Genomic DNA, 27634 nt, shown 5'->3' with positions numbered 1-27634 from the left:
TAAATTTTCCTTTTCTCTCCTCGCTCACCCCGGCAACTCTGTTTTGGGTGGTTTCTCGGAAACCTGTTGCATCAGCTGTTGCTTGAAACCAAATAACATGTTCACATGGCAGGTAAGCAAGAAAAAGCACCTCGTCTCTAGCCTTTTGTATAGCTTATAGCTAGGGGTGCGTGAATACGAGAATTTTTGCCTGTCGATTTCTCATTTTTCCAGTCTTAAATTCACAAATGTCCTCATAAAAAACCACCAGCATTTTAGTGCTCATTTCTCCTCATATATGCAACTTAGTTTGCAAATTTGCCCAGTGCACATCTTTCTGCATAGCTGGTTTCCCCAATATAATGTCTTTTTTGGGAGTTGTATTCATATGGGCACTTTGTGCATTTATCTACACATTGATTCGCTGGAGAATGGCATTGCAAAATTCAGAGAAGTGTGAACGTCGAAGGACAGCTTGTTTCAGTTCTCATACCATTTCAGAAAAGGTGGCTGCAGTAAATTCATTTTTAGATGCAAACTGAATCAAATTTTCCCCCATCCCTATTTATAGTATGGGTGAGCCACAAGCTGTTACGGGGCTGCGTGTGGTCCTTGGCCTAATTTCACGTGGGTGAGGGAGCTTGGAGGAAGAGAAGTGGGGGAATGCAAGGATGGGGAGGAACCCAAAATGGATGGAGCTTGGGGCAAAGGAGCAGGGAAGTCATCTGCAAGTGCCCAGTTAAGACCTCCAAGAAGAGCAACGAGTCTGTATCTCAGCTAGACAGGGAGAGAGAAAGGAGAGGAGAGGATGTCAGAAAGAAAAACAAAAGGGATGGTCTGTTCTGCTCCACCTTTCCTCTTCTTGTTGTTAGAATTCCTGCTCCATGATTGCAGTCATGTGATTGTTGTCTATCACATGACGGTATACGTTTTGACTCCACAGAGTGGGAAGTGACAGAGACAGGATGTTTGTGTTACTGTGTTCCGTGAAGTGGGACTATTGTCCTTTGTTTCTTTTCTCTTTGCTGTCTGATGCTAGTGAGAGAGGGAGCCATGTTGCAGTGTTCCGTGTGTGTTTATATGTAAATAAAGTAGATTAGCCAAAATGCTGAGTTGCTGAGGTCTGTTACGCAAGCTGTGCAAACTCTGCGGATCCCTAAGTGTGCCAGTGTCTGTTGGCATCAGCCGCTGTGATGTTTGGGCTGAAGAAAGCTTTTGAAGCTCCCGAACGATCGACCAGGAGGGAGAGAACATGCCAGTTGGGCATGTGTCTCTGCCAGAGTCCTACTCGAGTGTAGGACGAGCTCCTAACAGTTGTCACCGCTGGTATTTAGCTTGCAACAGATTATCTCCTGAGGGAATGTGGCCTCCTACTGCTGATTTATAGTGAAAGATGCAACTTCATCGCAAGGTGGGGTAACCTCAGGTCTAGGGGCTGAATGTGGCCCTCCAAACCTCTCTGTCAGGCCCTTGGAGCTTTATCCAGGCCACATACCCCTGCTCTACATCCTCTTTGAGTGCCTTTGCCCAGTTGGAAATGGTCCTCAAACTTCAGTAATGACTCTGTTAGACAGAGACGTGTGTGAATGTGGCTAGAAACTAGCCTATTATACAAGACAAAATTTGCAGTTGTTGCTCCGCCCACATTTCCCTCTGGCCCTGCCCACCACTAATATGTGGCCCTCTGGAGGTTCTTCAGAAAGGAATGCGGCGCCCTGGCTAGAAAAAACACACATTCCCTAATCCTGCTTTAGCGGGAAGTTGTTCCCGGAGGTGGTTTATCTATCAATCCTTCTTCATAGGCACCTCAGGGAATTGCAGCTCTGGGATGGGAATAGGGGTCTCCTCATAACTCTCTTAACAAACTGCAACTCCTACGATTCTTTGGGGGAAGCCATGACTGCATAAAGTGGTGCCGTAGTGCTTTAAGTGTATGCTGTGAATTTGGCGTCCATGATATACTCCTTGCAGGAACTGCTCTGAGAACATCTAGCCTGACTTGCCAGGAAATTTACATAGATGCTCCCCTTCCAATAAGAGACTTTAAAAAACCCCCAAGGGAACAGCAGCTGATGTACCCTTTCCCCAGGTTTCTTATTCTGGCAGAAGCAGATACCTAGTATACCCCTGGGCGCTGATACCAATTGAGAGCCAGATTTTTGTGCCACTGTTGTGACTGTTTCTACCACTAATGCAGAACTCTCTCTCTCTCTCTCTCTCTCTCTCTCTCTCTCTCTCTCTATATATATATATATATACACATACAGATATACATATGCAGGTATTAAAGCAACCCAGATTTTCAATAAACAAGGCAGATCTGGATGAACTGATGCCTGCCATTGTTCATGTTATGTCATAATCCAGATTTCTGCCATGTCAGTTTCGGTGAAACTGCATCTGGGTTTTGACGATCCATGATCCCAGGGGCATACATAACTGCAGAAGAAGATAACATCCAAAACACTCAATGAAAAACACACACGAAATACAAACAAGGACATGTTTAATGGAATTGTGTTCCCCACATCCCTTTGACTAAAGATATCAGAGTTGGAACAAAATTATTATTATTTTGGAGCTAGGGGGTGGACACAGAGCAGAGAGAGTGTAAACAGATCCTTATAAGAGCGATTTGCATTATATATATATCCTACTAAACATAATAGGCTTCTAGAAGTAGGAATACCTCAAGGAACCATAATGGGAAAATACATTCATATGTATGTCGGTTCTTTGGGGTATTCCCAGTTATAAATACTGTTAAATTTAGTGGGATTATGAAGCGGGGGGAAGCAAGTCCGGCAATTTACTATTTAGCGTAATAGTGTTACATGCCACCCCAGTCTCTGAGTGGTGAAAGAATCCAGGGGTTCAAGGCTCTTTTTCGGGGTTCAGTTTCCTTGGAATGAAAGCCATAGGAGACTGTGATGCCTCTTGGATAAATCGTTTTATTTACACATATATACAACCTGAGCATAAGATGGAGGGGCTCGCAGCATTAACACCCCAATCTTGCTTCTCTGTTAGGCTTTGGATCCAGCACAGAGCAAACATGTCTCTGCGCCTACAGTGTCCAGCCTGATTCTCCCTCTTTAAGACATGCTACACCGGCTATTATTCTCCTTCCTAGCAGCTGGCGGCAGGGAGGCCCACCCACCTGTGCTATGGCGCAGAGCAACCTCTTTGGTTATGCTAATCGTGGTGCTTAACTAGTCAGCCAAAACCTTTACCTAGAAAAAATGACTTGTTTGGTAAGTTTGCTCCCCTACGGTTTACCCCCACAGATACAGGATCCCGATAATTGGAAGGGACTCAGGGCTCCATCCAAACTCATAATAATGGCTTCTACCATTCATCATCAAGGCTTAAGATTCAGTTTCCTCAAAAGTGTCCCTTGAAGCTATTATTTCACAGGCAAACTATGAAAAAAATATATTCAAAATTTAGTTCTGAAGTATGGCTGGAATGGTGAGTTTGTTGCAACGTACTGTAATTTAGAACTGACCCAGCTCAGTATTTTAGGGAGCGATCCTAGAAGACCCACTTACCTTGGAGTAAACCCCATTGAACTCAGCGAGACTTACTTGGCCTGAGAGTAGATGTGCATAAGATTGTCCTGTTATGGTTCCACTGATATCAAAAGGAGGTATGTGCAGTGTAACTCTGTGTACATTGACTGGAGAGTTAGGCTGCAAACCGAACCCCACTCTCAGATATTCTGCCAGAATTCAGTAGGACTGGCTTCTGAGTAGACATGGCTAGGGCTGTACGTACGAAATCAGTGGTGCTCACTACCAGGCAAACATGCGTAGGTTTGCATTGTTAAGTACACCATTGCTTGTCCTTCCCATTGAAATAAACAGGAATTAAAAAGTGTTTCCATGGTTGCTGAATCATGCTCATGCTTTGTGACATCAGATCAGCATTAGTACTCTGCAAACAACAGAAAGTAGAATCAGATCCCTTGCAATAGATATATGATGTTTTTGCTCTCATACAGCATCAGAGAGAGGGACAGGGAGAAAAAGAGAGATGACCTGTACTCTTCCTTAGTTGAACTTCTGCTTGGGATGAGGGCAGAATGTCTGCATTAAGGACAGGTTGTCTGTATATGTGGCATGCTGGATTGGCTAACAAAGAGCAGGTTAGACTGCAGCGGTTCTCAACCTGTGGGTCCCCAGATGTTGTTGGACTACAACTCCCATCATCCCTGAGCTCTGGCTTTGCTAGCTAGGGGTGATGAGAGTTGTAGTTCAACAGCATCTGGGGACCCACAGCTTGAGAAAGGCTGGGTTAGAGTAAGGGGGGCATTGGTCAAGTTGAGACACCAACCATAGTTGGCAGTCAATCATATTATTATCCCTCCAAGGCACTCAGTACATCGAGTGTTTAAAGTCAAACAGGGGTAGCCAATGTGGCACCCTCAAAATGATGCTGAACTCAAACTCCCATCAGCAGCCCGCAAGATTGATGGAAGCTGTAGTCTAACAGCATCAGGAGAGAGCCATGCTAGCTACCCCCGGAGGAGAAGCGGAAAGGCGACAGCCATTATATCTGAGGCTGGCATTAACACAGGCAAGTACCCAGACAGCAATGCCTGATGTCTGTTCCGGCTTTTGTAGTACAGCTGGTGGTTAGAACCAAAAGTTCTGGGTGAATAAGAGCAGGCTGCAAGCTGCTTCTTTTCCTCCCCTGTGCAAACGGCTTCCGTTAAAACTCGTAAGCCGACACGAAGACGGTAATCTTCGAGACGTGCTTCGCTTGGAAGGTGCGGTCCAGGTACTCGGTCATGTCGACTTCCACTTCTGTGGTCTGAGGGCCTTGCAGGCTCTGGACGAGGATGAGCTCGCCGGTCTGCCTGTCCGAGCGCTGCATGACAAAATGGCCCCTGCCGTTGCCTGCTGCGATCCCAAAGCGCAGGCCATCGGGGCCAGGCCGCCCAGGAGCCGACGCGGTCGCCATGCGGAAGAGGGCGGTGGGAGTGACGAGGTTGGACGGCAGAGGGAGGTAATGGAAGGAGATGGTCTTCGGGGCATGGTGGCAGGATCTGCTGTCCATCGGGCATGGGTTCCGTTCACATTGGCTAGGAAGGAAAGTGAGGGGAGATGCATTTATTTCTTCGTCATCTTTACATCCTGCCCTCCCTCTAGTCTGGAGCACAGGGCTGCAAACAGTGATGACAATAAAGCAGCAGCGTAAGTGAATCCGGAGGCGCCAAGTTGCCTCCAAGATTGAGGGTACCCAATGCTCAATGCATTTGCATGGCGTCACACGCATTGCATGTTGGGCATTGTGTGTGTGTGCGCGCGCGTGACAATGCATGCACAATGCAGGAAGCCAAACACTCTGGAGGAGCCAGCGCTGGACCTGTGCTGTGCATGTGATGTCACACACATACACCACCTGCAGGGCGCTATGAAGATGAGGAGGGTCCAATCCCCTTAAAACAAATATTGAGGGGGCCAAGGTGCCTTCAACCCCACAGAGTTGGTGCACTTGAGTGAATCAAAAACCAGAGAGTTGGATAAAATGCAGTTAGTGCCAGTGAGAATATATGTTGGGCTGGCATACCCCTAACATAATGGTCCAAACACTTGGACAAATACCTAAACAATATATTAAATATATATATATTTTAAATACTGCTAAGATTTAGACCCCAGGAGGTCTTTGCAGAATCTTTAACAACAGCTTTTCATCTTCCCAGCAAGGCTCTGAGATGTTGTTGGATTCCATACAGGTCACCCACCTTTGTTTTAGAGTCTGAAGGTGAAATCCAGATGACCTTAGGCACTTTTCATTTCCATTTATTTTGAAGGGTAAAAATTTGGCATATTGGATTGGAATTCAATGTCACACTTTGATGAATTGAGCGTTCCATCTGCACAAGGGTTTCTGCTTGCCAGCTGGAAGAATTCCCCCCCCCTTCCATCACCCCCATGTTGTTCTGAGGGTTCTCCCAACCACCTCTCCAGCCAATTTCGGGGGGCATACAGCAGGAGAAGAGGCAGGGGATGTTTCTGCTGATGGGGCTCATGAGGTGAATCCAGCCCATTACAGTGAACACCACTAACCTAACCACATCTACTCAGAAATGAGTTCCATTAAATTCAATGGGCTTAAAGGTAAAGGGACCCCTGATCATTAGGTCCAGTCGTGACCGACTCTGGGGTTGTGGCACTCATCTTGCTTTACTGGCCGAGGGAGCTAGCGTACAGCTTCCGGGTCATTGGCCAGCATGATTAAGCCACTTCTGGCGAACCAGAGCAGCGCACGGAAACGCTGTTTACCTTCCCGCCAGAGCAGTACCTATTTATCTACTTGCACTTTGACGTGCTTTTGAACTGCTAGGTTGGTAGGAGCAGGGAGCGAGCAACGGGAGCTCACCCCGTCGTGGGGATTCGAACTGCCAACCTTCTGATTGACAAGTCCTAGGGCTCTGTGGTTTAACCCACAGTGCCACCCGCGTCCCAAGTCAATGGGCTTACTCCCAGGTAAACGGGATTAGGACTGCAGCCTAAGGCTGAAGACGCACTGTACATTTAAAGCACATTTTTCATCTGTAAAGAATCCTGTGAACTGTAGTTCGCCACTCACAGAGCTACAGTTCATCGCACCCTTTAAAAAACCACAGTTCCCAGGATTCTTTTTGGCAGCAAGGAAATGCGCTTTAAGGATATGGTGCGACTGCAGAATAAACCTCTCATGGAAATCAATTGGCTTTAAAGGTCTTTAACTTCGTCTGGATTGTGCCCAAAAAGTTGTCTAAACTCAAACAAAGCTCCGTTTGCAACTCACAGCGATGGTGCATAATCAAGGCACAGAACATTGGCCCTGTATCAAAGAAAATATAACTAGTAATCTTACTGGCTGGAGGGGAAATATTCATAAGGTTGTCGTAATGTTTGATCACAGACCAGAAAACAATATGCCAACAGCCTGGATCATCAAGATCTTTTGGTTCTTAGTTTTAAAAGAAAGGAGCTGAAACTGCACAGTGGGTTTTCCGGGCAGTCATCATTTCTTTCCTTATGCCCAGAACTAGGGCCGGCTCTATCATTAGGCAGAGTGAGGCAAGGGAGCAGGGCAGGGAGTATGATGAGGTGTTGGAATACAGAGCTCACTCTGTGCCATCCATGACCTGCCCCGAGTGCCTTAAACTAGCCTACTACCGTCAAAGGTGGCAAACGACAGATTCCCCGTTGTACTTACAACGGCGATGTTTTCACATAGCTGATGTTTCCACTGGGCTTGGGGCACTCTGGATTAACACACTGAAAGCTTCCTCCTGTATTAATGCACGTCGTTCCCCTGGTACAGTTGTGCAATGAGAGAGCACACTCGTCGATGTCTGTAAAACAAATGGAAACATGAAAAGCAAAGGACCAGAGTCAACGGTTTAGGTGACACGCTTAACACAGAAAGGGGAAGGTATGATCTTCTCCACCCTTTTGCTCTCAAGGCCAGTGACAATTTGCACATTCTAACTGTTGCACAGAAGTTCCACCTAAATCCTTTCTATGTACATGAGAAGTATCTGGAGCTGAGCTCTGCCAATGAAGTTTTCTGCAAATTGGTACCCTCTGACCTCTTCTTTTGGTGGTGCAAATCCTGTTTCCAGATGATGGCCTAAGTGGTCACTCCATAGATATGAGAAGACCCAAGCCTAACTCTACCTCATAGGGTTGTAGCAAGGATAAAATGCATGGATAGCTTAGTCAGTAGAGCGTGAGACTCTTAATCTCAGGGTTGGGGGTTCAAGCCCCATGTTGGGCAAAATATTCCTTACATTTAAAGTACCCCCCCCCCAAGAATCCTGGAAACTGTAGTTTACCCAGAGCTATAGCATCCCTAACAAACTACAGTTCCCAGGATTCTTTTTGGGGGGAGGCGTATGTGTGCATCAGATGTGCTTCAATTGTATGGTGTGCATGCAGCCCAAAGTAAATAATGAGCGGAAATATTCCAGTTTAATTGGCTTGTGGACAGAAAATATTTTAAGCCGTGCAATGTCAGTCTGCTTCCCTTACACAAGATGCTTTAATTTTAGAAATAATAACAAAAAAGCCAATCAAATCCCAGCGATTAGCTCTGTTTTAGCATAATCTGAAGGTATTTTCTGTAGCCAGCGGGAGCACAGAGTGCATGCTTCATGCATACAATATCACTATTCAATTCCTTTTGGCGCTTGACCGCCATACCTCCTGACATATCTAAATGGCATTACAATGTCTACCTTGTTTCAGCGGGTCTCTCTCCCTTGGCATTAACAGCCAGAATTTTAAGTAGCCGTGCATTACAAACCGTTACAAAAATCTGGCTTCTTGCACGGCGTTTGGGAAGTCCAGCTTCTATTCTGTTAGCATTTCCTTGCATTTATAGTCATAAAATGTACGCGCGCCTAACCAAGTCCCTGCTGCTAGGAGAGAATGTGCAGGATTGCAGCTTAAACCCTGGTTGCAGAGAAACAGACTGCACACAATCTGAGCAGTTTTCGGGAACCGAAAAGTCTGCCTGAAGCCTGCACATTTTGTCATTCAGCGTCTGCGAAATGCCATCTGCCTCATGCTAAAGTCACCTTCACAGCTTTTCCCGTCGCTGAAGATCTGGTATCCTCTGGGGCAGGAACAGCGGTAGGAGCCAGGAATGTTTATGCAGGTGTGCATACAGAGACGAGGGGCTCCCTCCAGCTTGTAAACTTCACATTCATTCACATCTGCAAGGGGGAAGAAAAGCAACGTTATTTCTGTTTGGACAAATTTCATGACAGGCTGCGCAAGGAGTGTGTGTGCGGAATTCTGTGATACGCTACTGGTGTTTTATATATATATATATATATATATTAGCAGCATACATTTTGCCCTTCCAGATCTATGAACTGTGTGGGTTTATTCAAAAGCACAGCCCCTGGTGCTTCCTGCTGGATAACAACGTAAGGAGAGCCTTGCTGTACAGATCTGATTCTTAAGTTGCTGGCCCGTCTTGAAATTGCCTGCCGCTGGAAAACTCTGGAGGGCCTTTTTGTTAAAGCCTGGGATGCTCAGCTTTGAATGATAAATTGGCTCAGGAATGCAGGCCATTGTGCAGATAACAGCATGCTTGTTCCCGCCAGTAGTTGCCTAAGACACAGTGACTTGGGAGTGACCCAAGGCAGTCCGCAAGGTGGTGTTGAAACCCTTTGGAATTCATTATTATGTGTGGCAGAGTTTGCCGCCTTCAGACATTTTATTGCCAAGATAGTGCCTTCAGCCCATTCCGGCTGGACTAGTTGTTGAATCTTACTTCTCAACACCTGTGATAGGAAATCACCCTCTACCACACCTGAGGAGCAAGGCTAGTTCAGAGGGCCAAGGATAATGATGATGATGATGATGATGATAATAATGATGATGATGATGATAATAATAATAATAATAATAATAATAATAATAATAATAAATAATTTATTTATACCCCGCCCAAAACACTAAAATACAATAACCTATTAAACATTAAAAGCTTCCCTAAATAGGGCTGCCTTCAGATGTCTTCTAAAAGTTTGGTAGTTATTTTTCTCTTTGACATCTGGTGGGAGGGCGTTCCACAGGGTGGGTGCCACTACCGAGAAGGCCCTCTGCCTGGTTCCCTGTAACTTGGCTTCTCACAGTGAGGGAACCGCCAGAAGGCCCTCAGCACTGGTCCTCAGTGTCCGGGCAGAACGATGGAGGTGGAGACGCTCCTTCAGGAATACTGGACCGAGGCTATGTTGCGTAGGATGTTCCTCAGGGGGAATGGGAGCTTAGGAAGAATAGCTCTGGGGGTGCCCAGTCTTGCCTGTCAGCACTTGCCATTTGAGGTGGTGCTTTGTCTAACAATAGGGCCGGCTGGCCTTTTGTCTTCTGTGGAACTTCTGGTTCTTATCCCCAACTGAAGCTAAGGTTGGACTTCTATGTTCACTTGATTTTGGAGTAATCCTCTGTGGTACTTGTTTCCAAGTAAAAGTGCTCATGGCTTCACCATGAGCTCAAGTGTGTGTGCTGCAACTGCGTTTTATTTATTGATTTAAAAATTGTATAAATCCGCTTCGCTTTTCTAAATCAATTCAAATGGATTTGCATTGTACACATCAATATTGATTCCAAGTCTTCAGTCAATTGGGTTTACACTGGCAAATCTGTGCCACTCATGCTCAAGAAATGGCGCGAGATAGATAGAAAAGTAGTAGAGAGAACCATCTCATTGTCCAGATCGGTTGTTTATTGGTTCACACTGAGAAGCTCTTTTTAAATATGCTAGGGGACGATTCGACCTGTCCCCAGTAATCAGTGGAGAATTCCAAGGTTTTTAATGTCTCTGAGACTGGGCACCTGTGCGTCCACCCCACCAAAAAATAAACATGCAAAAGCAAAACTAAACTAAAAAGCCCAACAAGGACTGAAGATACTTTGAAGATACAGAATTCTGGTTGATTGTTTGGGAAGAGTTGGGGGAGAAGCGGAAAACTTTAAGAGAGAGAAAGAAAAGAATGGAGTGCTGGAACCCTTACAGAAGCACCCCATGCTGCAATAAGTTGTTGCAGTTCCTACTGGTTCAGCCCTTCTTTCCCTTGTTCCGCCTTCCCTCCCGTTGTCAACTTTCTTACTATTGGAATTTACAGTGTTAAGCTTCTTGGATCAGGGATTCGTTTTTTAAAAAAACTTATGTTACTCTATAACCCCCCCCCCCCATACAGCACTGAGAGTCTATAAACAAAAGGCCACACCACCATATTCTGCATGGCTTTAACTTCGACAGGAAGCAGAAGCACCTTGTAGCTGCAGACTCCTCAGAGATCTCTTGCAATTGCACTCTTACCCTGGCAGATGCTGTTTTCTGCGGTGCCGCTCATGTGGAAGCCTGCTTCGCAGCTGCACTGCTGCATCCGGTCAAATTTGGCGCAGCGAGGTTTACGGCTGAACGCCGGATCATCTGTTACGCTCCATTCTGGTGGTACTAAAGGACAAGTGGGGGAGGGAAGAATCCGCCTCCAGGACAGTGTAAAATCCCAAACCACAAATGAGAAGACATCCTTACTTTTAATTTTATTTTTACGCAGCTAATAAAATGGAGTGGTGGGTTTGTTCTACATCTACGACAAGGAGGGGAAAACTACACATTACACACAAAGTGTGGGGACGGAGATGGGCAAAACCAGCATTCCCATGACAAGTCCTCTGCCTCTTTCTGTGTAAGCTTTTTGATCACTTCCCCCACATGGAGGGAAAGGATATCAGTGGAAACCAGCAACTATGGCTATATGGTCAGTGTAGCTATTATTGAGCTAAATGAGCAAATGGTCTGACTCACTATAATGTCCTCTGTTTCTAGGGCTTGCCCTCCCCTCTCTCACACATTAAGGTTTAAATATTCCTCTTTCCCACCCTCCTTAACCCCTTACCACAATACATACCCGTCTGCGTTTGATATTGGCAGTTGGGGCCTGTCCACTCCTGGGGACAAAAGCATTTGTAGTGTTCACCTCGGTCAACACATGTTCCTCCATTCTGGCACAGGTGACTGGTGCAAAGCCCAACATCTAAGAAAAGGCCAATAAAATAAGGAGATTTCAGAGCTTCAAATTATTTCCACAACCCATAGCCTGCTTTTGAGGTTCTTCAGTGAAAGCCTACAACATTTTAGTACAAATTTCTCCTCATAATTTTCTTTTCGGTATGAAATTTGGATTAAATCTACTGATTTTTCTCAAGTATTTCCCTCTAATCCCCCCCCCCCCAATCCACAAGATCCAGACGGCACCTCATTGGCTACCCCTGCTCAAGGGCAACCTGTGGTGAACACAACCGACAGCAATATGGCGGCTATTTGCATGTTTGCGACAAGGTTAGGCAGCTTCCCCCTGGTTTTGCAAATGCGCATATCCTCCCCAAGGTAAAATACACTTTAATGGAAGAAGCAAAATCTTTTGTTTGTAAGAGCTGGCTAGATTCTCTCCTGCCCCCCCCCTTAAAAAATCTCTATTCACCTGAGGCACCCTTTCACCTCTCCCTGGCTTATTATGTGTTGAAATAATTAGCGCAGTGGAATTCCTTGAAGAAACAGACTGCGTGAGTGAATGCCTCATGGATTGCCACTGCTTCCCATCTGCCAAAAAGCCAAGCTCCCCTGATCATCAATAGAATACTCTAAATAATCAGGGGTCGCCAGACCATGAAGTTATTGAACAAGCAGCCAAGGAGTTGTAGCCGAATTTTTCCACCCGCTCCTGCTTCCTTGAACTTTCTACAAAGCCGAGATTCTCGTCTGGCTTTCCGTGCTGAGTGTGTGCACTAGGCCTCATTGACACCTGGGGTAGGCAACGTGAAGAGAACCAGACACTGCCCAGGTGTCCTAAAGAGAACAAATGATGGCTTTTCACCTGCATAGATGCCAGCTACCCAAGGAAGACACTGGCCATACTTAAGCCATATATGCAAAAACACTATGATACCACTTTAAACAGTCATAGATCCATAGACTTGGAAGGGACCCTGAGCATCATCTAGTCCAACCCCTGCAATGCCAGAAGAAGCATACGGGAATCGAACCCGTGATCATGCCATTAACAGCGCCATGCTCTAACCCAGTGTTTTTCAACCTTTTTTTGGGCAAAGGCACACTTGTTTCATGAAAAAAATCACGAGGCACACCACCATTAGAAAATGTTTAATATTTTTTTCTTTAATGGCAAACAAATCGTTGTGGACCGTTCTCTGCTCAGCGGGGATCGATCCGCTGATCCCCTCTGAGCCGGCGGATGACAGCTCCATCTCCGCACTGTGTGCAGAGAGGGAGATGTCAGAGCCCCGCTGCTCTCTATGGGGAATTGGATGAGAGCGGACAGCCTCATCCGATCCCATCCGATCTGATCCCCACCCAGGACGGATAGAAAATAGGGTGGACACAGTCCGGCGCCCGCCTAGTGGGCGAAAATTTGACATTTTTTTAAAAAAAAATGTTTCGAATTTTTCAAGTTTTCCCACGGCACACCAGGCAACATCTCACGGCACACTAGTGTGCTGCGGAACAGTGGTTGAAAAACACTGCTCTAACCAACTGACCTCTCTACTACTGAAAACCCCCAAAGGGTTATGGGAAATGTAGTTTCCTTAAGAGTGCTGAGAGTTGCTAGGAGAACCCCTACTCCCCTCCCAGAGCTGCAATTCACAGAGTTCCCTGTGAAGAGGAATCAATAATATTAATAATAATTGAAATTGAATTGAAATTGAAATTGAAATACTTTATTGTCACTTGTACAACTTGTATACAGTGATATTACATGAGCACCCCCCACTCAGCTCTCTTAGTCTTAATTCCCCTTGTTTACTGACGCACACCCACCAAACCCAAAAGTCAGTTGCCCTGTTGTTATCTTTTCATTCAGCAGCCTAACAGCCCACGGATAGAAGCTGTTCTTTACCCTGTTGGTGTGCCTAATCATGCTTCTATATCTTCTGCCTGAGGGTAGGAGATCAAGAAAGTGCCGGCCAGGGTGTGAATCATCCCTGAGAATTTTCCTCACTCTCCTGAGGCAACATTCTTCCGCCATTTCATCCAGTGGATTCACAGGACAGCCCATAATATCTTGTGCTGTATTCACCACCCTCTGTAGGCACTTCCTATCAGATGATGTCAAACTAGCGTACCACACTGTGTTGCAGTATGAAAGGAAACTTTCTATTGTGGACCTGTAGAAGGAGTTCATCAAATGTTGATTGACATTGTTCTTCAGCAATACTCTGAGGAGATGGAGTCTCTGTTGGGCTTTCTTAACCACCTGGGTTATATTTATTTTCCAAGTAAGGTCTTCACTGAGATAAACTCCTAGGAATTTAAAGGAAGAGACTCTCTCCACACAACCCTCCCCGATGTACCCCACCCATCTGACTAAGTTTCCCCAGCTACTCTATAAAACATAATAAAACATATAAAAACATAATGAAACATCAAACCTTAAAAAATTCCCGATACAGGGATGCCTTCAGATGCCTTCTAAAAGTGGTGTAGTTCTTTATCCCCTTGACATCTGATGGGAAGGCGTTCCACAGGGTGGGTGCCACTGCCGAGAAGGCCCTCTGCCTGGTTCCCTGTGACTTCACTTCTCACAGTGAAGGAACAGCCAGAAGACCCTTGGAGCAGTGGCAAAGCTGCATGCTCTGCTACTGGGGGCGGAGAGCAGGTGGGGGCGTTGCGTGCCGCCTGTGGGGACGTGCCCGGCGCATGGGGGAGCGTGTCGCGTGTTGGGGGGGCTGCAATGGCACCCTACCGGAATAGTGGTGCCGGGGGCAGTCTACTCCCTCCGCACTCCCGTTCCTCCGCCAGTGCCTTGGAGGTGGACCTCAGTGTCCAGCTGAATGGTTTGACCACTCTGAGAATTGTAATTCTGTGAGGGTGAAATATACTCGGAGTCGAGAGTGGATTTCATGCTCTTTATTCAGCTCATAGTGGTGAGGAGGAATGGAAGTTCCCTCAGAATGTCTGCTTTATATACATTATTTACACAATGGGCCCCACATGATTGGCTAATTCCAGGATTCTCCTGTAGGCCAATCAGGTTGGGGATTCACTTCCACCTGGAGCTGGATTGGGTGGCTCCTGTAGACCAATCAGACTGCTGCATTTTGGATCCTATTCAACTCAGTACATAACAGAGGACAAAAGGCTCTCAGCACCCTTAAGAATTACAGGTCCCAGAATCCTTTTGGAGGAGCACTATTACTGTTTACAGTGGCATCATGGTGATCTAAATGGATGTTGTGAATGGGACCGCTGCGGACAATGGCAACTGGCATTCTCCTAATTCCCACTGCTCACTTGATTCTTGGCCAAAGGTTGCAAACCTTGGGCTAGAGGCCAACGCATACCCATCAGACCTCTCTATCCAGCCCTCCTGCCTCTTCACAGGCGACACCCCCTTTTAACCCCATCCACTTTTCCTGTGCTTTTGCCCTGCTAGGATGTCTCCTTGAACTCTTGTCATGCCTCTTGGTTGCATGGAAGAGTTTGGATTTGATATCCCACTTTATCACTACCCGAAGGAGTCTCAAAGCGGATAACATCTTCCTTTCCCTTCCTCCCCCACAACAAACACTCTGTGAGGTGAGTGGGGCTGAGAGACTTCAAAGAAGTGTAACTGGACCAAGGTCACCCAGCAGCTGCATGTGGAGGTGCAGGGAAGCGAACCCGGTTCACCAGATTACGAGTCTACCGCTCTTAACCACTACACCACACTGGCTCCCATGGATGGAATTGTGCATAGAAACCAACTTACCGTACAGAAGTAGATTTCATTGCTTTGCACCTATTGGCTCTGGCCCCCCCACCACTGCCATGTGGCCTCTACAACATTGCCCAGATGGGGAATACGGCCCTTGGTCTGAAAAGCAGCTCCCCACCCTGTTCTAGAGTCACATCTGGCTGGCTGTCTAGCGCACTGTGCCATAATCGCTTTAGAAATGTCTGCCTTCTTGAACACAATGGAGAGTGGCAGGTCTCTGGCCTCCGCAGCCGCTTGGTCGGCCAGCGGCTCAATGGCTCATTAGCATTTTGCACAATGAGGTAGGAATTCACTTAAACAAACAGTGCTGTCAATGCACAGGGGCCTAAGCACCCTATGGAGGAGCGTGTGAAAATGTAAACCACACAGACCAGGCTCCAAGAATTTTTGCATCGAGTTAACTGAGAGAGACAAAGTCAGGAAAATGGATGCAAATCTCCCACACTATGATACACATTAATTTAATCCAGTGTTTGAGATGGCAATCTCTCCATTAAATGGCAGTGTGTGGTGAAGAACCAACGTTAACAGGAAATGAAAATTAGCTAGCCATAACAATCCATTTATTTGCTGTTATTTACCTGACCCTTGGATTTCCTCATATAGTTTATGGTGGCTTACAAATATAGTAAGACATAGCGCAATAAAAACCAGCAACATCTCTAAAAAGGAGCAATAAAAGGCAGCTCCCATGATCAGGGCGTGGCTCATGGGAATTGTAGTCCAAAGGATCTTGAGGAGCACCAGTTTGGGGAAGGCTGAAGGAGAAGAATTCCATGTGCTACAAACATTTTTAAATATTCTAAAATGCTAAACAGGGGTTCTAAGGCAGTATTCCGCAACCTTGGATTGCCAGCTGTTTTCAGACTACAATTCCCATCATCCATGACCACTGGACTTGCTAGCTAGGGCTGATGGGAGTTGTAGTAAAAAAAAACAACAGCTGGAGATCCAAGGTTGTGAAACACTGTAAGGGACAGAAACCAAGCAAGGAAAGGGTTTTCTGGCCTGGAGATGATTGCTGGTGGGATTTTTGCTGGTGGGATTTTTGTGTGTGAGGCTGCTATAAAAGACACAGGAGCAAGGCCAGAGGCCAGTTTCTATGGCTTATTGTAGTTAATTTCATTCCCCAATTGCATTTCAGTAAGCAAAATACAAGGAAGGCACACTTTAGGGATAAGTGCAGGTTCAATTCAGAAGAAATTTCTGTTCAACCCAGAATTTTCATACTTGAAGCTTCAAAATAAAGAAACCTTTTTGGAGAGTCAAAAGACAGCTAGTATGTTTAAAGAAATGGTATAAAGAATATGCAATTTACTGTGCATTAATAATATCTTGCATCGCTCAGGATTCCAGCAAAAGCAATTCTAACAGTCGTAATAAAATTAGTCAAGAGATTTCAAATGGGATGGGTTTGCTATTTGTCTGCACCATATCTTTTTGAATTCCGGCCTGTATTGTATCCCTTCAAAGCTTTCACACACCCTTTTAAAATACAGTTCTTCGTTCAAGTCTCCCTACAGCTAAGAGGCAATTGCTGTTATAGAGGCCCCCCAGAAAGTGAGGAGGAATTAAAGAACCTTTTATTGAGGGTGAAAGAGGAGAGCGCAAAATATGGTCTGAAGCTCAACATCAAAAAAACGAAGATCATGGCCACTGGTCCCATCACCTCCTGGCAAATAGAAGGGGAAGAAATGGAGGTAGTGAGAGATTTTACTTTCTTGGGCTCCATGATCACTGCAGATGGTGACAGCAGCCACGAAATTAAAAGACATCTGCTTCTTGGGAGAAAAGCAATGACAAACCTAGACAGCATCTTAAAAAGGAGAGACATCACCTTGCCAACAAAGGTCCGTATAGTAAAAGCTATGGTTTTCCCAGTAGTGATGTATGGAAGTGAAAGCTGGACCATAAAGAAGGCTAATCGCCGAAGAATTGATACTTTTGAATTATGGTGCTGGAGGAGACTCTTGAGAGTCCCATGGACTGCAAGAAGATCAAACCTATCCATTCTTAAGGAAATCAGCCCTGAGTGCTCACTGGAAGGACAGATCGTGAAGCTGAGGCTCCAATACTTTGGCCACCTGATGAGAAGAGAAGACTCCCTGGAAAAGACCCTGATGTTGGGAAAGATGGAGGGCACAGAGAGAAGGGGACGACAGAGGATGAGATGGTTGGACAGTGTTCTCGAAGCTACCAGCATGAGTTTGACCAAACTGCAGGAGGCAGGGGAAGACAGAAGTGCCTGGCGTTCTCTGGTCCATGGGGTCACGAAGAGTCGGACACGACTAAACAACTAAACAACAACAACACCACCTCGGGTTAAGAACTTAATTCGTTCTGGAGGTCCGTTCTTAACCTGAAACTGTTCTTAACCTGAGGTACCACTTTAGCTAATGGGGCCTCCCGCTGCTGCCACACCACTGCTGCACGATTTTTGTTCTCATCCTGAGGCAAAGTTCTTAACCCGAGGTACTATTTCTGGGTTAGGGGAGTCTGTAACCTGAAGCGTCTGTAACCCGAGGTACCACTGTACTGAAGGAAGAGCAAAAGGTGAGCATAAATAAGCTCAGAGAATTGTCTCTATGCTTCTCATGCAGGTACACCAGCCTACAGTGTAAGCAGAGTTGCACCCTGAGGCTTCCAACCACGTCTTCCCTCCATGGTTTGACATTTCTATCACACTTCTCTTGCCTTCTTACAGCTACAGGCAAGCACAGTAACAATGGCTGTTCAGGAATGTAAAATGCGTGTGTTATGCCAAATGCCTGCTCACCATCAACAGAACCGACTTCTGCCCAGTAAACAATTTTTTTTAATAGAGGTAATTATGTATGAGTTTCTCGTTTGCCAATCTGGATAAACCTCACGTTGGTCCCCCCCCAAAAAAGCACATAAGATTAATTACTGTGTTTGTGCCAGTCAATTTCTCAGATGCTGTCATCTGTTTCCTAGTAATAAATTGCCTATTAAAAGATTTGACATATGCTTGGATCTGCAGCCTCATACACAATGAACAACAGTCGCGTGGATTTAGAGCAATCAGCAGTAATTTGGGCACAACAAATCCATTCTGTGAAACAGCTTTTCTCTTTTTCTCTTTTTGCATTGCAAAGAAAGCCTCCATTGGCATCAATGGCAGTTTACCCTGAAATGCAAATATCAGTTTGGGAAAGCATTCAACTCTCACACACCCCTTCACCCCCATCCCTGCAAGTAGTCCTAAGGCTGATCAGCTTCCCCATGGATTCTATTTCCATTCTACAAAAATATGCATGTTCAGTGCATTCAAATTCACTTCTAGTTTGGCCCTAACCCTGCACATCAATGATGAGTAACACCTGAGGATAAATGCTAAAGTGATAGTCTTCTAATCATATGTGGCGTTTGCATGTTCATTTAGAGCCTATCTGTGCAGGGGAAGAAAGGGTTAAAAATGTAGACCAATAGGAAAGCTGGAGGCGGAGCCTACATGTGTATAAAAGGGCTTAGCCCGAGGTTTGTTAGAGCTGTTGGTGGGTAGTTGGTTGGTTTAGTGGGTTGGCTGGTTGGGAAAGGCAGTTGGAGAAGCAGTTGGCAGCCAGTTGGTAATAGAGAGACTGTTAGGGCAGTGGGTTCTTGCGTGAGGGGAGGTAGAAGAGATAGAGAGAGGAAAATAAGACTAAGAAAGCAAAGAGTAACAATGTTTGGAATGCTGTAAAAGTTTGTTTGTGTCTGAAATAAAACACACTCCTCTTTATTAACTTGAGAACCAGACTGAGACTGAAGTGATTTTACCGGGGAGGACCTGGTTGGTGGCAGTGGATTAGTGGTGTACAGGTTAATAGTCCGTGAGACGACCGGGGGCTCTATACGAACACCACACCATATAATGTGCAAGAAGAATTAGGATCCTGTGACTCTCCAGGTGTAATTATACCCAAGCTCCCATCAGCCTCAACCTACATAGCCAATGATAAGGGATTATGGAAGCCGTAGTCCACAAGAGCCAGCACCGTGGTGTAGTGGTTAGAGTGTTGGACTAGGACCCAGGAGACCAAGGTTCAATTCAGCTCACTGGATAACCCTGGGCCAGTCATTTCCTCTGAGCCTAACCTACCTCAGGGTTGTTTGAAGATAAAATTGGGAATGGGGAGAACCATGTATGCCACTTTGAGTTTCTCCGAGGGAAGGTGGGATACAAATTCAACCATCTTCAGCATCTGTGGCTACTCCTGAAACAGCTGTGTTTGATAATCTGAAGGTGAGTGTTTATGCCCGAGCCAAGGGAATAAAAAAGTGAATTACCTGTGCACTCAGTAACATCTCCTGTCCAGCTGCCGTTTGGCTGACACACTCGAGAACTGGAGCCGATGAGTCGGAATCCAGGATCGCAGGTGAAATGAACTTCATGGTCCACCATGTTCTTGGTGCCAAATCTTTTGCCATTCAGTGGGGCATCCAGGGCAGGGCAGAACACTGTGAGTTGGGTACACAAAAATAATAAAAGACATGGTTAGCAGTGGGCTCGTAATCTGGTGAACCGGGTTCGCTTCCCCGCTCCTCTACATGCAGCTGCTGGGTGACCTTGGGCTAGTCACACTTCTCTGAAGTCTCTCAGCCCCACTCACCTCACAGAGTGTTTGTTGTGGGGGAGGAAGGGAAAGAAGAATGTTAGCCGCTTTGAGACTCCTTAGCGTAGTGATAAAGCGGGATATCAAATCCAAACTCTTCTTCTTCTTCTTCTTAAAGAGGGCAAAAGCATCACCATCACAGAATCATGCTGGGATGCAGGGGTGTGGTTAGGGGGTGACTCGGGGGCCAAGACCCATGTCTTTTACAATGGGCCCTGGATCTTGCATCGTCCCAGCATTTTACACCCATAAGGTAAAGGTAAAGGGATCCCTGACCATTAGGTCCAGTCGTGACCGACTTTAGGGTTGCGCGCTCATCTCGCTCTATAAGCCGAGGGAGCCAGCGTTTGTCCGCAGACAGCTTCCGGGTCATGTGGCCAGCATGACTAAGCTGCTTCTGGTGAACCAGAGCAGCACACGGAAACGCCGTTTACCTTCCCGCTGGAGCGGTACCTATTTATCTACTTGCACTTTGAGGTGCTTTTGAACTGCTAGGTTGGCAGCAGTAGGGACTGAGCAACGGGAGCTCACCCCATCGCGGGGATTCAAACCGCCGACCTTCTGATCGGCAAGTCCTAGGCTCTGTGGTTTAACCCACAGCGCCACCCGCGTCCCTTTTACACCCATAGGTTTTTTTTTTAAGTTACTTGTTTTGTTTGAAGACTTTCCTACCTCTATATCCAAGAGAGACTAACAAATGTCATTTAATAATGGATGAGCAGTATATAGGGGTCATATGACACAAGGAGCCAATTGGGGTCTATCTGGTCCTATAACGCTGCTGGCTATGCCCTGGGTTCTCCGTCTGAGCAATGTTGCTCCTGCTCTTGCACTGCCATCACTTTAGGCTTGTTGTTTTAATTACCAGCTGGTGGGTCAGGGGTGGTTTTCATGACTGTGTTTTGCAGAGTCGTCAGCCGGTGTTTCATGACACGGAGCCCCTCGGCAAATCTCGTTTCCTGCCCCTTTAGAAATTGCTGCATTTGGCGAATGGCAGTCAGAAGCTGCTGCTTGTTCATGCAGTTCTGTGGGAAACACAAAGACGTTAAACAGCTGGATCAGGCCTTTAAATGTGCCTTTATATGTATGGCGTTAAACATGATGGTTGAGTACAATTAGAAAGCCATTTCCCCCAATGTCTTTGTCAGGAGTGCGTGCAGGAGCCGGGCCCTGTGACCAGTAGGGCTTCGCAGGACTAGGACCTTCCTAAGTTTGTTCTGGAGAGGCAAGGCACGGTGGCACAGGTGAGGCCGCTTGGTAACTCACTGCACCTGGTGGCAAGAGCCGGGAAAGGATATAAGGTCAGCATTTCCCTTCGGCTCTTTGCCACAGCAACACATTTCCTGCCTTGCTGTTTTTGGCTTCTTGCTTCCTGATCCTCGGACCCCAGCTCCTTGGCTCCTTGACTCCTTGCTTCTCGACCCTCAGACCCTTGACTTCGTGACTCCCTGCTTCCTGACCCTCAGACCCCTGGCTTCTAGACTCTCGTTCCTGTTCCCACCCCACCATCTTGCCCCCGGTCCCAATCTCCTCAGCCGGGACTTCGATCACCTGTTGGCTGGACCGTGACAGTCTTCCCCACTTGATTTGTATCATAAAATCGTAAAATTGTAGAGTTGGAAGGAACCTTGAGGATACAGGAATATGTAGATCTCCCATATGGGAATCGAACCTGCAACCTTGGCATTATCAGCACCACACTCTAAGCAACTGAGCTATCCTGACCTTCCTGCACCTCCTTCAGGGAATCCACAGTACCAGCCTTGTAAGGCAGAATTAACTGAGTCATTGCAACCTGCCCATGCCACCCACCAAGATCTGTAGCTCAGTGGAGCACAGACTTGAGCTCAGTGGTCATTTCACACATTATATTTTTTATAGCTGGAACCTGAAACAACTTGTGTACTCACAACATTGTAAGACCTGTGTCAAGGACTGGCTGGACAAAGAGGAGTGGTGGGAGGGCACCAGCAGGGGAACCCCCAAGGGAAACCTCAGAGGAGGAAGGCTCAGAGCCAAGGGTTTGGTGGTAGGACACCATGGAGAGGTCAGAGGGAAAGGACTGGGAGGCAGGGCTGGATGCTGAAGGGGCAACAGGATTTAGTGAGCAGGAGGAACCTGTGACAGGGAGCAGTTCAGACACTGAGGCTGAAGCAGAGGAGGGGGACTGAGAGGCTACTGAAGAATCCAGGGAGTTTCCCTCTCCTGCTACAACAAGCTCCCCTCCCTGCTGGTCTCCTAGAATGTGCAGGATAATAAGGATAAGGAGGAGGGCAGAGCAGAGGCCGGAGGTGGGCAGATGCAGTTTGAGACTGCTTAGGAAGAGAGGAGAGCCTTAGAAAGGGTTGAAGGTGGGGACCTTCAGTTCTGGCAACTGCTTTGTAGAGGCAAGATCTGCTTGGAAGTGTTGCTGAGTTGTATGCCATGCCCCTGAATAAAGAGTTAACTTCACTGACAACCAAGCCCTGCGTCTTTCGTGCTGACCTGTGTCTCATGCATGTGACAAATGTGTTTCAAAGCAGTTCTGACGTGAGCAATGGTTCCAGCAATTGCCTGGGAACTCTGGACAGCTCCGTGCAGTGCTCAGGTTGAATGCTGTAGGACAGTAGAACTTAGATGTTGTTTCAGCAACAGCAGTTCCTAGGCTGAGCCTTATGGAGGAGTCAGCTCCATCATCAGTGAAAGGTCACTTTTCATTTAAAGGGCCCTTGCCTTCTCTAACATTTGTCAACTCTGACCGAGCAGGTTGGCTGAGGCTGATGACAGTTGTAGTCCAAAATATTTGGAGGGTTCCAAGCTGGCAGAGGCTGACCTGGTTCAACATTCAAGCCAGGTGACTGTTGTTTGGTTGCCCTGAGACGTTAATGCTTTTGAATAGGTTATAGTTTTCTTCTACTACTGATTTTGTATGGTAATTCAGTAGTATTTATCTATTATAAGGGTGCATTTCCTATTGATGGAAGTTGCCAAAAGCAGGAGTTGGCAATCTGTTTTCCGCTGATGGCTGCATTCTTTGGGGGGCACATGCAAGGGGTGGGCAGGGCCAGGGACAAAAATGGGTGGAGCCACTGCTCCCCCCCCAACACCCTTCTCTCTCTCTCTCTTGCCCCTCCCCACCTCCATTTCTTTCTTTCTGCCACCCTTGTTCCCTACCAAGTTGGGCTGGGGGTGTTCGAGTGTTTCGTTGGGCGAGGTTGCTGCTGCTGTATTTTGTATATTTTAGATCTGGCTGTCATTTATGTGGAAATTGTTCAATTTGGTCATGCATTTTTTAATATTTTGTTTATTGTTTATGACTACGCTTGTTGTGTTGTAGTTATGTATTTTTTCCATGTTGTAAGTCACCTATGAGCATGGTTTGAACTGTGGAAAGGTGGCATAAAAATAAAGTCATGTATGCACCAGAAGAGGACCAGATTGCTCTTGCCAGGGGTATGAATTGTACAGGGATTTTTAATCAGGCTAAGAGCCATACAAGGCTCTAGGACTGAACGTTGCCCAGCCCTGGTCTATGGCTATTTACAAGACTGGCAGAGAACAAATTAAATATATTAGTGTAACAAATAAATCTGTTGTTGTTGCTATTAAGATAGCGTGAACTTTTCCTTGGTCCAGCAAATGTCAGAATACAAGGCCTTGACAGGGGCCAAGAGTCATAGCGGTCAACTTTTCCCTTTTCTTGTGAGGAATCCTATTCGGAATAAGGGAATTTCCCTTTAAAAAAGGGAAACGTTGACAGCTATGCCAAGAGTGGCTAGCAAAGCCATGAGCTGATGAGATCATTGGCATACGACTGTCATTGTCACCATGCTAGCATACATGGCCTGACCCCTTCCGATTCTCCTCGACTGTGCTAATCAATATACAAAACTGGTACTGGCCTTTCCAGCTGGGCCAAGGTCCTGGCAGCCAACTTTGGAAGTCAATAATATTGGTCTTCTTGGCAGGGTGTTGTACTTGACGGTGCAAGGGTAGAGCCGGGATGAAATCTGGTGAGTGGTGTGTGGACCATCAGGTGATATGGCTGGTCACACATGTTTTGTTTTGTTTACTGGGTATTTGGCTGCCCATGACACTTGATCTCCTTTCTTCCATGGTGACAGGCTTGGTGCAAAGTTGGTGGGTCTCTTGTGCTAGGCAGCTTCTTAACTGGTCCAGGCCCCCCAAAAGCACCCAAATTTTCCAACTGCTAGCGCTGACTTTGTCATGCTGACATAAGCAAAACTGTGAGTGTCTGATTAAAACAACAACAACAACAACAACAACAATAGTTATTTTCTGCTTTGTATCCCACAACATGCTGGAAGACCCCCAGAATCACTTTTAGTGTCACGTGAGAAATACTTTCATGTAAATGACTGCCAAGAGAGCAAATGGAATGCAAGGAACTCATTCAACAGCTGCTGCCCCCTGCCTTTCCTTTATGCCCTGAGAGTGCCAAGTTGTTCAGTCCTGTTTGCCTCCTGCAAGAAAGGAATGTTACCTATTGCACAAGGGATTAATTCATCTGTTACGCTATCTAAATCCTATATCCACTCAGCCAATTTTGCCTATTATACATATGTTTGCAAGCAAATCCATAGGTTAATATAGTTTTTCCCCCCTGTGTACTCTTCTTGGTTTGAAAACTGCATCGTGAAATCCAGAGAAGTGCAAGTTTTGAAATATAGCTGGGTTTGCAGGGCGGCTTGCACTAAAATCAGGCAAGGTCAAAGTAAAATGCGAACTGAACAAAATTCTTCTTATGGCTGATCGCACATGCACAGACACACCCACACAAATGCTGCTTTTGCTATGAAATTGACTTTCTTTATCTGTTGCACAACTTCTTCACCAGGATCAAAAGTCAGCACTAAGTACTGGGACAGGAGCCAGTCAAAAAGGAATGACTGCAGACACAATAAACCTGACATTTCCTTACAATTTGAATGAACAAGAATTTAATTGCCATGTTTTATATGAAGCATGTTCTCGGGGTTTGGGGAGTGAACAAGTTTTCTCTTGCCGAAGACTCTTATCATATGTAGCATGCAGCAGGCATTTTTTTAAAAAGTCGTACTGGATACCTTTATAATAAGCTCTTTGTTAAAGAGTTATTTTTAACCTGAACTACTGCGCTACAGTTAAGCATAATAAACTTCATCACTGTGCAGCTTGCGCAGCCCATGTTGATATTCCTGCAAAGTGACTTGAACTCACAAGCTCTGCAATCACTTGACTGCGCTGGTTTATTCAGGCATTAATGGAGGAACAGGTTGAGTTTCCTAACCCAGCAAGAGGGTTGTAGTTGCATTATTGGCAGGGATACAGGGCAAGAAATGTAAGAATTTTCAGAGGCAGATAATTTGCAAAAGTAATTACATGCCCTACACTTCTGGAGCTGCATTCTTCACCTCAAACAGTGTCGAGGAATTCGAGAATTAAGTGATGGGAAGGCTATCTTTTTAGTCTTCAAATTTCTCCTGATGAAGATTTGCATTTTAGTCTGGACTGATGGTGCTTATTTGGCCTTGGACTGGCCTTGTTTCCTGCGTGTCTTTTCTGATTTACACAAAATATTAACCACACCTCTTGTCGTTGGTGTGAAGTTGAAAATTAGAGGATGTGTATCAAAGGGCATTAGCAACCATCATTTTACTTACCTGTTGTTTTTGCAGAAAGAGACACATGAGGCTGGGGGGGGGGGAAGCTAAAATAAAGTCCAACCTTTTAAGCAAAAGTTAGCAATAATAATAATAAAAACCCACCATTTGTTTTACTGTCAAGGGAAACGTGTCCTTTCTTTCATGCATCGCATTTATAACCCCTCCAAGATTTTATAGATGTTAAAGATAGATAGATAGATAGATAGATAGATAGATAGATAGATAGATGATAGATATAGATAGATAGATGATAGGTAGGTAGGTAGATTGGTAGATAGATAGATAGATAGATAGATAGATAGATAGATAGATAGGGAGATAGATGATAGATAGGTAGGTAGGTAGGTAGATAGATATAGATGATGATGATGATGATAGATAGATAGATAGATAGATAGATAGATAGATAGATAGATAGATAGATGAATGATGATAGATAGATGATGATAGATAGATAGATAGATAGATAGATAGATAGATAGATAGATAGGTAGATGAAATGTTATCCAGACCTAACCAGTTGTTGTTTGGGAGAATGAGGCTTACCTGGGATGCTCGAGATTCCTGACATGATGTTAGGCACAAGAAGAGAAAGAGGCTGTATTGCAATCCAGAAGGCATGGCACTATTATTCCAAGATAGGTAGAGAGATAGAAAGAAAAAACTCTTCTCAGATTGCACGGGAGCACCTGGCAAAACACTTTCCTCGACAGCCAAGTTGCCCTGACTGTAGATCAGGAGGGATAGAGAGCACTCCTGTGCTCAGATCAGAAATGACTGCAACATCACACAGCAGGTTTTCCAAAGATCCAAAGAGTAAAAAAAAAAAAGAGAGAGAGAGAGAGCTCAGTTTCCACCTCTCATTGGTAGGCTGCCTTCGCTGCCAGTGTGCTGCCTCTTAGGAGCTGTCCTCCACAGAAACACACCCCAGAGAGAGAGAGAGAGAGAGAAGAGAGAAGAGAGAGAAAGAGATCTTGCAAAATTGCTTCTCAGACTGATGCCTCTAACGTGGAAGTTTAGCTTGCTTTATTTCTGCTACTCAAAGACGATGAGTCGCCTCTTCCCCACCACAGTCAAAAACTTGTGTGTGAGAGAGAAATAGGATGACTTAAAAAAAAATAATCAAAGTGGCCCATAATTTAGGATATTATTTAGATATATAACCTGCCCTCCCAAGCCAAGAGCTCACACTAAACATTAGCATTTAAGTAGTCAGGATCAGTAGGTGCCACTCACGTTTTCTTTAATAGATTCCTGTTTGTTTTGGCTCGCAAGGATTATTATTATTTTGCATTCATCTGGCATTTGACAAAATAAGCTCAGCAATCCTTACGGCAACCTTGTAAGGTAGGCCAAGATCATTCTCTGCAGTATTAATCTGCTGTTGCAGAGAAGTGGCTAAGGGCCAAAGTACACATTACATTATTCATAGTGGGTTGTTTTGTTTTGTTTTGTTTAAGTGAGCTCAAGCTTTTTATTTTGGAAGGAAAGCAGCCTTGGAGTGCCCCAGTCAGGATCATACCACAGCATCCGTTTCCCCACCTCACCTTCAGATTTGATATTTGTCCCTGAAGTGGGTGTCAAACTGACACTTGTTCAGACAGTCGCTTATTCTCGCCAACAATATCTCTGGCATTGGGGGAAAAGGAGCCTCTTCCCCCACAGACCTCACTGGATGGTCATAGTACAGTGGAGGCTCGGGCGGAGAACGTGATCCGTGCGAGAGGCATGTTCACAACCCATGCATGTATCCAGCCATGCAAAAAGAATCCAGAGGTTTTTGCACATAAAAGGTAAAGGTAAAGGACCCCTGGACAGTTAAGTCCAGTCAAAGGTGACTATGGGGTTGCAGCGCTCATCTCGCTTTTCAGGCCAAGGGAGCCGGCGTTTGTCCACAGACAGCTTTCTGGGTCATGTGGCCAGCAGGATTAAACCGCTTCTGGGGCAACTGGACACCGTGACAGAAACCAGAGTGCATGGAAACACTGTTTACCTTCCCTCCGCAGCAGTACCTAGTTATCTACTTGCACTGGTGCTTTCAAACTGCTAGGTTGGCAGGAGCTGGGACAGAGCAACGGGAGCTCACCCCATTGAGGGGATTC

The 27634-nt window shown here is 45.8% G+C and overlaps 1 protein-coding gene across 1 annotated transcript; it reads right to left on the bottom strand.

Annotated features, from left to right (window-relative positions):
• Positions 1 to 2468: 2468 nt before the first annotated feature.
• FBLN7 (fibulin 7) lies at positions 2469 to 26443 on the bottom strand. Its single transcript, XM_079968859.1, has 8 exons — positions 26079 to 26443; positions 20753 to 20912; positions 19562 to 19732; positions 11411 to 11536; positions 10816 to 10953; positions 8561 to 8698; positions 7195 to 7333; positions 2469 to 5065 (listed from the first exon to the last, which is right to left on the bottom strand). The coding sequence occupies exons 1-8, from the start codon at positions 26151 to 26153 to the stop codon at positions 4693 to 4695; spliced, it is 1320 nt and encodes a 439-aa protein (XP_079824985.1). The 5' UTR covers positions 26154 to 26443; the 3' UTR covers positions 2469 to 4692.
• Between the last annotated feature and the right edge of the window lie 1191 nt (positions 26444 to 27634).

This window comes from Podarcis cretensis (genome assembly GCF_951804945.1).
Source record: "Podarcis cretensis genome assembly, chromosome: 3".
Lineage (NCBI taxonomy): Eukaryota > Metazoa > Chordata > Lepidosauria > Squamata > Lacertidae > Podarcis > Podarcis cretensis.
Note: the sequence above shows the minus strand (reverse complement) of the source record. Positions and strands in the feature narration are given on the sequence as shown.